Source organism: Schistocerca serialis, chromosome 1, assembly GCF_023864345.2.
Source record: "Schistocerca serialis cubense isolate TAMUIC-IGC-003099 chromosome 1, iqSchSeri2.2, whole genome shotgun sequence".
Classification (NCBI taxonomy): Eukaryota; Metazoa; Arthropoda; class Insecta; order Orthoptera; family Acrididae; genus Schistocerca; species Schistocerca serialis.
This window is the reverse complement of record NC_064638.1, coordinates 1,153,367,369-1,153,379,665: the sequence shown is the minus strand read 5'-3', so window position 1 is coordinate 1,153,379,665 and position 12,297 is coordinate 1,153,367,369. Positions and strand designations below refer to the sequence as shown.

At 39.2% G+C, this 12,297-nt stretch overlaps 1 protein-coding gene across 2 annotated transcripts in view; it reads right to left on the bottom strand.

Annotated features, from left to right (window-relative positions):
• The window catches only part of LOC126417847 (chromatin assembly factor 1 subunit B), a 42,595-nt gene that overhangs the window by 17,547 nt on the left and 12,751 nt on the right, over nt 1–12,297 (bottom strand). For both annotated transcript variants that reach the window (XM_050085149.1, XM_050085150.1), the window contains exons 4-5: nt 12,012–12,224; nt 6,675–6,771 (exon numbers count right to left, since the gene is read on the bottom strand). In XM_050085149.1, the coding sequence (XP_049941106.1) occupies nt 6,675–6,771; nt 12,012–12,224 (310 nt within the window). The remainder of the gene's footprint in view (nt 1–6,674; nt 6,772–12,011; nt 12,225–12,297) is intronic.

Sequence of the window (12,297 nt, the reverse complement as noted above, 5' to 3'; positions counted from 1 at the left end):
ACATTTTTCACGAAGTCTGTAATGTTTCTTTGGTGTTTTTTAATCACAAATTCACCACAAATATAACAAAAACGGTCAGCAGAGTTTTTACAACCATAATTAGACATTGTACTGAGCAAATGTACAGAAACAGGAAAGTGAGGTTAGGTTGACAGTAAACAAAACACAATCTGTTAACACAAATATAGGATCGAACTTTTTTTTGCCAGCAAATGTTTTTCAGCAGTGCTACCAACGTCATCTACTTCATTACACCTCCTTTTTAAATTATTTTAACTATAAAAAAGCTGTTAAATTCTTTTTAAAAAATCTTAATTTAATAAATTTAACTGTAAACTGTGAAGAAACTTTGTGCAATACAGTTTTTTAAGTATCATATTTGGATTTCCCACCCTAAAAAACATAAGAATAAGGTATTTTCAGCAAAAAAGTTTTTCCATCGTTGGCCTGTGTAATTTGATGCCACCACTGTACATTTCGCATAATAAGATAAGAGAAATTAGCACTCAGACACAGACAGTTATTTTTCCCTTGCTTCATTTGGAAGAGGAACAGGAAATGGAATGACTCATGGGGGTGCAACATACCCTCTGCCACGTATTATGCAACGGCTAGTGGAGTATGTATGCAGATGTAAAAGTATATGTAGATGCAGATACTTGTTGTCAACGTTCCAGCTGACTACATCTGATGACGAGGTTGATTGGTTGGTTGGGGTAAGGGAATAAACAATGAGGTCCTCTGTCTCTGAGTCACGGGTTCGTCCACCCGGAAGGACTACTAATGTCAGAGTTGAAAAAAAACATACGGTGACTTGAAAGTAAATGGCGAAGAATTGGTAAGTGGCTTAGAAAAGACAAATGGTCCCCCTGGGCTCGGCCTTGACAATAGAAAGCTTTTGCACATCTGACCCTGTCTAAGGGCAAAGACAGCTACAGAGTAATGAATGGCTTTTAGTAACGAGATCCAGAACAGCAAAAGTAAAAAAGCTACAAAAGTAATGGACATCAGTTTGACCACCAATAATAAAACAATATGATAGTAATATTAAGGGCCACACATGCGTATCACCTGGAGCTCTGCAGGCAAAGGGGGCAGGTCCTCCCACAGCTGCCCCATCCCCAATCTATCATAAGAGGAGGATAGCACACTCTAATCAACAGTGTGCTACTCCTAAAACGGGAAACAGAGTGCAGCAGAAAAAGAGAGAAACCACCTAAAATCAATTAAAACAGAGGAAAGAAGGGATGGCAGAGGCAGTAGACACAGGAGGCAGAGTCCAGGGTCCCCTGACCTAGCATGTAACAGGAGATCCCCGCAACACCGAAGGTAATTTAAAATGTTACTTCTCTCTTTGATTGTGTGGAGTTTATTACAGGGTGCAGTAGCTCACCAGATGATCCATCACTCAGTGAGCAGAGGCCTTAGTTGTACCTGTAAATCTGTACCAACAAAGATGGTTTGAAAAGTTCTTGGAGTCACCACAAGAGGTCAGCACTTGCGCAATGAGTTGTTCATGTGATATTCATTGGATGTTGCCTGTAAACACATGCCATGTCAGTGCTCTCGGAAGAGAGTTGTGGCAGTGACATGGCTCTGTTGTTGCTCTATGTACTTTGCAAAGAAAGGTATGAAAGCAAGGCACATTCATGCCAATTTCCAGAATACACTGGGGACTCTGCTCCTTCATATTCATCTGTTGCCAAGTGGACAAATGAATTTAAATTTGGTCGGGGATCACCGATTGAGAATGTGTGAAATTGCTCACGCTTGCCAGATGTCATCTAAAATGGTATATCACTTTTTAACTGAAGAATCAGAAATGAAATAATTATCTCCAAGATGGTTTGTGACCACAGATGAAATTTGGGTGAGAGACAAAACAACAATCAAAGCAGTCGAAACATCATGATTCTCCACCACCAAAGAAAGCAAAGACAATTTCTTCAGCGGGAAAGGTCATGGCACCAATGTTCTGGTTTTGTTTTGCTTTAAGGTGCAAAAAACAACTGGGGTCATACGCACCCAATTCAAAACTATAGAACACGAAGACAGAGAGGATTTAAAAAACGACTGTGTGTCAGTCCCAGTTGACATAATAGAAGACAGCTAAAGACAGGCACTTGGAAAAAGGGCTAAAAATGACACCATACAGAAACAGAGATCCGAAACTAAAAATTAAATGGCCTTCGCCATATTGCTTTACCAGATAAAAAGTAAAATGCCATCGACAGCCCGCGCGTCATTTGCTAAAGTGGCTGATAACTCAGATGGCAAACCCAAGTAGGAACATAAGCAGTTAAAAAAATGGGCAATCCCTCAAATAGTGGCAGACAGTTAAAACTTGGACGCAACGTGTATAAAGTGGTGGGTAGCGCCACTTATCAAAGGACGATGGCTAAAAAGGCAGTGGCCAATATGATGCCTACTTAAAATGACCTCCTCCTGGTGGGAGGACTGTGAGGAGGTTGTCCAAGCCACTGGGTGAGGCTTAATAAGCCGGTGCTTATTCCTGTGAAGCAAGGACCATTGGCGATGCAAAGGGACGCCGCCACCTGACAGACAGCAGCACAGAGATCATCGAAGGGAATATAGGAACTTGTGTGCTGAGGTATGAAGACTGCAGCCTTGGCAGCAGCCTCGTTTTCTGGCAGACCGACATAACCAGGAACACACAGAAGCATCACACTGGCTCCACCAAGGGTGAGCAAGTGACAGTTTTCCTGGACTCGCTGCACTAAGGGATGGGTGCCATACAGCGCACATAGACTTAAAGAGCGCTAAGTCAGTCTGAGCAGAGGACAGAATTGAAAAGACCATGTCGCCGGATGTGCTTTGTGGACTGATACCGGCTGAATAGCTCGGCTGTAAATACTGAGCAGTGTGCCGGAAGCCCATATTGAAAGACACGGGTGCCAATGACGAAGGCTCAACCGATTCCACGGTCAGTCCAAGAGCCATCAGTGTATACAAAGGTACTACGTGAAGTTCCACGCAAACGTTGTGAAACTGAAGGGGATAGACCCGAGGCTGGACTAGTGTCCTTAGGACGCGAATGAAGGCCAAGGTTAACACGGGCCGCTTCACGAAGTCAAGGAAAGGTGCACATAGTGTGAAGTTAAGCTGCCGTAGCTAGTGCCAAAAGTGGACCCCAGGAGGTAACAGAAGAGGAACGCGCCTCATAGTGGTGATCAAAGGAATCGTCAAAGGAGGCATAGGCTAGGTGGCCACGCATGGCAGACAAACGGCAAGCATACCTGCTGCGGAGAAAGTCACGGTGGTACGACAGTGGTAGTTCAGCAGCTTCAGCATACAGACTCTCAACTGGGCTAATGTAAAAGGCGCCTGTGGCCAAATGGATGCCACGTTGGTGGGTAGTGTTGAGATGGCGTAAGATGAATTGACGTGCAGACGCATAAACAAAGCACTCATAGTCAAGTTTTGAATCGACGAAGGACTGGTACAAACGGAGGAGGGTGGTTCAATTGGCATCCCAGGAAGTACCATTGAGGATACGTAGGACACTGAGGAACCATGTACAGCAGGTTGCCAGCTAAGAGACATGGGAGGAGCATGAGCCCCAGGAATTTTGTAGTTTCAATGAATGGACGGGCAACAGAATCAAGATGTAAAGGTTGTGGGAGAAACCAATTGCGTACCCAGAAATTCATACAGATGGTTTCGTCAGTGGAAAAACAGAAGCCACTGTCACTGCTGCAGGAGTAAAGACGAGCAGAACATCGCTGAAGATGCTGCTCAGAGAGACAGGTCTGTGGAGAACTACAATAGATGGCAAAATCGTCAACAAAAAGGGAACCAGAGATGCCCGATGGGAGACAGGCCATTACAGGGTTTAGAGCGATAGCAAAGACGATGACACTCAGGAAGTAACCCTGAGGCACACTGAGTATACCATCTTGACTGATGGTCTCTCAGTGATGGTATACTCAGTGATAAAACAAAGCAGTAGGCTTTTACCAGAAATACTGACCCTTAGACAATGTATCTAATAGTGTATTTTAAATATGACAGTATGCCATCTTAGGCACTGTATAACATTAAAACACTTGATAATGGCACTTTGAAGCCAAAATCATGTTCGTGTAAATGTAACACTGCAAATAAAAAACAGTCTAATGGTGGTACTGACTTTAAAGAAATTTAGATTTATCGTTTAACCTAAATTTCACAGATTTCTTTTAGTTGTCCACATAATTTTGCAACTGGATTTGATCTTCTGATGACATTACTAGATAATAAATGACATCGTCAACTGCAACCAATAAAAAAAAAGTTGCTCATATTGTCTGCTAAACCATTTATATGAATTAGGACCTGCAAAGGCCCTATAATACTTCCTTGGGAGAAATCCACATACTATCTTGTTTTACTCTATGACTTTCTCTCAATTACTATGAACTGTGACCATTCTGACAGGAAATCAAGAATTCAGTCACACACAATTTGATTGGAAGTTGCTTGTGAGGAACAGTGTCAAAAGCCTTTGGGAAATCTAGAAATACAGAATCAATGTGAGATCACCTGTCAACAGCACTCATTACTTTGTGTGAATAAAGAGCTAGTTGTACTTCACAATAAAAATAGGTTCTGAATCTGTACTGACTGAGTCAATAGATTGTTATATTCCAGGTAATTCATAATGTTCGAACATCATACATGTTCTAAAATCCTACTGTAAACCAACATTAGTAATATTGGCCTGCAATTCAGTGGACTACTCCAATTTCCTTTATTTTGTATTAGTGTAACATGTACTACTTTGCAGTCTTTTGGTATGGATATTTTGTCAAGCAAGCAGTTGTATCCAACTGCCAATTATGGGACTATGATATCAGCATACTCTGAAAGGAACCTAACTGGTGTGCAATCTGGAATGGAAGACTTGTGTTAAGTAATTTAAGCTGCTTCGCTACAATGAGGATATCTACTTCTATGTTATTCATATTGACATCTGTTCTTGATTTGAATTCTGGAATGTTTACTTTGACTTCTTTAGTGAAATCCACCTCCGTAGCTAAGTGGTATGTAGGGAACCTGGCTTCTATTCCCAGTACAGCCAGGTTTTTCTCCTTGGTGAGAGGACTGGTATGGAGTGCACTTAAGCCTTATGAGGCCAACTGAGAAGTTAATTGACTGATTAGTAGCAGTTCCAAGGTCAAGAAGTCTGACAATGAGTGGAAGAGCAGTGTGCAGACCATAGGCCCATCCATATTACATCCTATGATGCCATTCGCAGAGGATGTCACAGTGGCCAGTCAGGCCTGACTGGCTAGTATAGGGCCAAAACACAGAACTTTACCTTTTTTTTTACTTCTTTGGTGAGGAATTTATATATAAAAAAAAGTGTTTAGTATCTCTGCTTTAGTAGCATTGTCATTCATAACATTCTCATTGGTATTGCAAAGTGAATACTGATTGTATCCTGGGACTAGAGTTCTTTACATGGAACCAGAATCTCTCTGGATTTTCTGACAGATTTTGAGACAGAGTTTTGTTGTGGAAGCTATTAACGCATCTCACACTACATTAAGAGCTTCTGGAAAGCATTACCAAACAGGGAGATTTCACTTTATTTTAAATTTAGCATATTTTTTCATTGCTTCTGCCACATTGTTCTGAGCCATTTTGTATACTATCAGAGAAGAATTCCACCTATTATTAATTTATTTGGTATAAGTCTCTTAATTCCCATCAATATTATTTCTCTAAATTTAAGCCACATCTAGTCTACACTTATACACTTTGGAAGGAGGGAAGACTGTCTCTTAGAAGTACGGCAAGCGAATTTTTCTCTCTTTTTTTTTTAAGTACATATACTTCACATTTGTTTTTTGTGGATTTGGATGTTACAGTATTCAGGTTCACTACAATAAACTTGTGGTCACTAAATCCTGTACCCATCATGATGCTCCCTGTTTGCTCATGTTATCTGTTGCTAAGAGGTAAATATTTTTTCCACAGTCATTTACACTTCAACTGGGCTCATGAACTAAGTGCTCAATAATTTTCAGAGAAAACATTTAGTATACTTTTGGATGATTTTTATGCCTACTACCAACTTTAAATGCACATTTTTGCCAACATATCCAAGGCAGATTGAAGTCACTGTATGAGCAGGGTACCTACTTGAAATGATACTTAAGCTTCCTTTGAATCTTTCAGCAACTGTGTCATTTGGGACAGGGAGTCGATAAAAGGAACCACTTATTAATTTATTCTGGTTGTCAAGCATAAATTCTTCTCACACTAATTCACAGGAACTATCTCCTTCAATCTTACTGCAAGATAAATTACTAACAGCTAAAAACACACCACCAGGAACTGTAAAAGTGGCAACAGATTTTAGAATTACGTGCAAAGTTTTATCAGACAAAGAGTCAGTGTACAGTAAGGTATACAGGAATAACAAAATTGGCATATAAGGGAGTACCAGAAGAGAGAAGTTATGAGAAGGAATGAAGATTACAATATGTTAACCAGATTACTGGGCAAGTTGAGTGAAAAGTTCTGGAGGATGATGACAAACCACGACACCTAGTGTAATAACCCTTTCCTCCCTTCCCTTTGACGTCTTAATTACTACTACTGAGACTGTATCTCATTAACACATTTAAGAGTAAGAGGTTAGGATATATTAATTTGCTATTCCTTACCTGTCACTGCACATTGTTGCAACGAATTTATTTTTTGGATCCCAAGATACTCCTTGAACAAATCCAGTATGTTCTTTCAGTAACTTCAGTGATTTACCTGTAATAACGCAAATAATTGCAATGTGAAGATACTGTGAATAAAATGCATATTATTGTGTTCTGGTGTTAAAATAATAAATTAACTAAAAATTATTTGAAATGTTTTTATTTTTTTGACAAGTTCTTACTGATCTATTAAAACAAGATTACAATCCGTTATGTTACATTCTGGCATAAGCCCTCAGATCCTCTGGGGAGGGGTAATTGTAGACCACATTGAAAGGAGCCCCTGAATGCACAGATAAGTGTGAACCACCCTTGTGGATTATTAAAAGGATAGCAACTTGCAATGTGTGAGGTCTCTTACAGACAGGAAAGCTTGCTACTGTAAAGACAGAAATGGACCTTCGTGTTTTAGGCATACCTGGACTCAACATGACACACTGGTTAGGATGTGGTCACTTTGTGTCACATGCAAAGAATGAAGTACATTTTTATCAAGGTGAGGATGTGAATAGAAATTAACATCACTATAGTGATTCATAACAGCCTTGGTAATGCCATCATTTGATGTGAGCACATTTGTGATAAAATAATCTCCATTAAAATGAATGCTTCTCATTGCAACAGCAACATCATTCATGTTTAAACTCCCACTGCAGCTTCGCCGGACAGAGAAATCTATGAATTTAATGAGCTGCTAGAACATACATAAGAAAGAGATCTAAAACGGAAATGTTAGTCATTCAGGGTGATTTCAGTGTGAAGATAGGTGACACTGTCGACAATGGATACATGAGACATGTGGTTGGACTTCATGAGTTGGGCATAAGAAACAAAAGTAGGGAGCAGTTACTGGAATTTCGTGTGAACAACTTGTTTATCTGTAATACCCCACACCAACATTATCTAAGGGTAAGGTTATAAAAATGACTGATTTTATTTTGTTCCAACATTATCTACAGATATGGTTAGAAATAAGACTGATTTCATTTTGGTAAGACAATGTCATTGTACTTCGGTCTTGGATGGCAGGTCTTATTCTAGTGCAGACTGTGGCAGTGGGCAAAGTATGTTATCCATAACAATGCGATAAAAGTGAGAATGAGAGAATAAGACAAAGAAGATTAGGGTTTAATGTTCTGTCGATATAAATTTGCTTAAAGGCAGAGCACAAGGATGTTTCAAGGATGGGGAGGGTAATAGCTGTGTGCATCCAAAACAACCATCCCAGCTTTTGCCTGTTTTGGGAAATCACAGAAAATCTAAATGAGTATGTTCGGACACACATTTGAACAGTCATCTTCCAGAAAACAAGTCCAATGTGCACACCATTTGGTCAACTCAATCTGTGAGAATAAGACAGGTTTGAATTACAAATAAAAATACTATCAAAGAGTATGGAGAAAGAGTAAGACCCACACTCCCGAAAATAATAGTGGCAGGAGCAATCCACCAAAAATGTAACAAAATGAAGAAATGAATGAATTCATTTTTTCCTGAACTTGTTACTAAGATCCCTCAAGCAAAGCAATGCTGGATTTCACGCTCTACCCTGCTACTGACTGAAGATAGGTACACACTAAAGAAACTTAGCATACAAACTGATCAAGATGAAGAAGCATGTGAAGTACTTTGCCACAAAATACACAGCAAATGCGCCGCTGACAAGATTGCGCCTCACCAGTTTTTATGATAACCAGTATTTGTGATGAAACAGACCAGCATCAGAAGCTTCATCAAATGCATGATATCTTCAAGAAGATAAACAGAATTACCCTAGAGTTCAAACCACGCATGTGGGTGACAGGATATGTAAATGACTATCTTGCTTGTGACAAGAAAGCAGCAACAGGCAGGTACAAAAAACACTGTGAAACCCCCTACACCAAAGGAAATATAGCTTCGATAAAGAGAAAATTTGCATGGAATCAACCATGGAGCCTGATATTCTATTTGGTGAAATTAAGGATGCCCCAAGCAATTTAAAAACCGTGCCCCCGGTATAGATTGTATCTTCGGAGAAATGCAAATTGTGATGTGAGAAGAAGAGGTGCATGCTTCACATTTAATATGTAATACATTGTGGAAAACTGGTGAATTGCCTAAAGACTGGACTACGTCTGCTCAAATTCCTTTTCAATGAAAAGGGGTCGGTTCAGGACTGCTCCAGTTATTGAACTATAGATTAATATCTTATGTTAGCAAAATCCTGTGCATTATGAATCAACACCTAAACAAATTCCTCGGATCTTGGTTTTCTGCAAAACATGCAGATTTTGGACAGGTAAAGATACTCAGGGGTAATCATCAATTTGAGGCAGATTATCAAAAAATATCTTCAGTTCTGTGCCCCTGTCATTTGTTTCCCATATTATAAAGACCTTTGATTGGGTCACAGGGGACAAGTTGGGGCAAGTGGGGTTCCTAAACACCTAATATCACTACTGAAAGCTCTTTGCAACAGTGGTACTGCAACCATAATGATGGATGGTGAATACTGAGAGTTTTTAAATGTGACAAACTGAGTTGGACAAAATGGTGCACTTTCACCTCAGATCTACAACATCTACACAAAGTACATCGTCATGGATACTCTGGATGGCTGCAATGGTGGAATTTCAATTTATGCCCGAAAAATCAACAATTTACGCTTTGCTGATGATGGTACCCTCACTGAAACTAACAAGAAAGAGTTTATTGATCTATCCTCCAGATTGAAGACTTACTTTAAATTTCAGTCTAAAGATAATGTAAAGATGAAGCTACGGATTATAAATCAACTAAGTTTAGATCAAATCCAATTTATGGACTGCTTAAAGATCTGGAGGCAGTGAATGACTTTGTATAACTAGGATAGGTTATTAATGACACACGAAAGAGTGATAAACAAACAAAATGAATAACTGACTTTGGCCAACCCATAACTGTTGCATTCATTAAGATCTGGCAGAATTGGACAATATCCAAAACAACAAAGTTGCATTCGGTGAAATCAGTGATGTTCCCCGAGTTCTTTTACAGTCGAGAGATCTTTATTGTGAAAGCTAGTGATGAGAGCTGAATTGATGCCTTGGAGATGCGGTGTTGGTGAAAGATACTACGCATCCAAGGACAGAGAAATATGAAACAATGCTTCCATTATAGAGGAACTTAGCACAAGAAATTTATCCTCTGTTTGTCAGTCAAAGATACTTCCAGTTCCTTGGACGCATTTTGAGAAGAGAATACTTTGGGAAATACTATCTTGAAAGGTAAAAATCAGAGGCAGAAGACCACAAGGGAGAGCAGCAAGTAGATGACCGAATCAAGCGAACAGGATTAGTGGCCTACCTCTTCATGTTGTATTAAAAGGAACTCAACATCACTGTCGATGGAGACGTTTAATTGCAGAATCAGTTACTGAAAAATGAGGTCATGACACTTGGCAATGAGAAAAATAATAGTGATGATCCATTTGAACTTCCTGCTTCAAAGGAAGAGTTTCAAAGCCTAATCAAACATTTTTTATGTTCTTTTCTGCCAATTACCACTTTATCTGTAATGCAAATGGTGGCCAGTGCTCCCTATCATTGTACAATTAATGATTTTTTTCAATAATAATTATAATAAAACAACCTGCCATTTGTGGGGCATATATGAGCCACACACACTCGTTCTCATCTACCTCCTGAGCTCTCCTTTGAATGTCCAAGAATTTCTTTCACCTTAACAACACAAACTTTTCCTCTATATCTCTTGCTTGCTACGAATCTTTGTAAATATTCTCCTAAGAATCTTTCAGTCTCCAGCACGGCATGAATCGTCTCCTAGCAAATAAAAGCTATGGCCAGGAATGGGACTGGAACCTTGCCTTTTGCAGGCAATGCTTCTACGGACTGAGCTATTCACGCACGGCTTGCGACCTGCCCTAACAACTTGACTTCCATCGGTACCTCCTTGCTACCTTCCAAATTGGCACACCTCACTTGACCAACACGAATCCTGGTCTGGCACATAGCTTTAATCTGCCAGGAAATTCCAGTCTCAGGATCTTACTCAAATTGAGCAAGTTTTGCTTTACTACAGCTTTAACACAACCCGCCATCAGAAACCAGCAGCAGAGTACACTTAACTGCCTTCAAGTACATGGCTTGTTCCTGGTAATGACTAGACAGTTTTCGGTGCCACAGTTTTCAATCCCATACAATTCTCGTTCGTTCCGCAGATGGAGATACTGAAAGAATGTGTGATGAGATAAAAGAAATTATTCAGGGGTCATTCCATGTCAATTCAACGCAGTAAAGTAAGATTTTCAACCTGACCATCTCAGATTTCTTTCAAATTTGGTGCATTCAGTGACCCAGATAAGAGATGGAAAAATACCAATTTGCAGGTGTGTGTTACAACTGTGAAGAAAGTTAAGTTAGATGTTTGTAAAGTTTGGAATTAGTGCAAAATTTACATGTGTGTCACAACATAAATGACTGTAATTCTGGTTCTAATTCAGTTACAGCAATGAAAATGGTACCATTGGAAAGCTAATGAATAGACCTTTACATCAATATGCTACATCACAAGTTTCTGAGAATTTTCATACTGAAGGTCATTGAACGTGACCTTTGACCTTTAATATCTCAAAACACCCTGCCTAAATTTTTTTTGAAAAAAAAAAAAAATATTTAATTGCTCCAGTATGTTACTATAAATATAGTAAACATCAAGATGGCATACCAAAGGCATCATGCGCAAAAAATTATTTTCTTGGAATCAATACACTACCAAAATGAAGACAGTAACGCACATATATGAAACACAAATTTTGATAAAGTACAATCCATAAGTAATAGTGTACAAAAATGTAGTTTACATTATCATAGTGGTGTTATGAATTATTTACATTACATTTGTAATGAAAAGGCAATGAAAAGTTATTACATCTCTCCTCACAATTCTCCAACTAAATTGTTAATGTTCCCATGTGGATGCAAGAAGTTGACCTTTACTTCATCTGTTTCTTCACGTGGTTGTAAGACATACGCAAGCCACCAATGACTGTCATACATGCAGAATAGTATTTAAGCTCTTCCAGAAGTAAATGAATATGGCATCAATTTGGGTGACCGTAATTACTGCCTTTCAAGTCTCTTCGACGAACAGAGGTAATTCTATTTAACACAATTTTTGTTTTCATAATCCATGTAGATTACCGCAGAGGAGATTTCCACTATCCACAGAGGTCATATGTGAGATGTACAGGTTAAAAAATACATCACTTAAATCTACGTAGTATCAGATGCAATGGCATGCAACTAATACCTTTTTGTACATCCCAAATAATTGCTGAATTATCCACTGATCCCGAAATTAGTGAGGCTGAATCCATTGACCAACTAAGATCGTATATATCTTCAAGGTGGCCTCTCAGTGTTTTTAAAGATATCCATTGCTCTCTGTTGCCTTCGTTTTCACTGGAAGGGAGCTCTGGTGCATCCTGATCAGTCTTCTGCTTCCAGATTATAATTACTGCCTCTGAAGGGGAAAAGGAAATAATTAAACATTTGTGCAAGTCAATTTGAGAAACTTAAAAAAATGTAGAAATTTT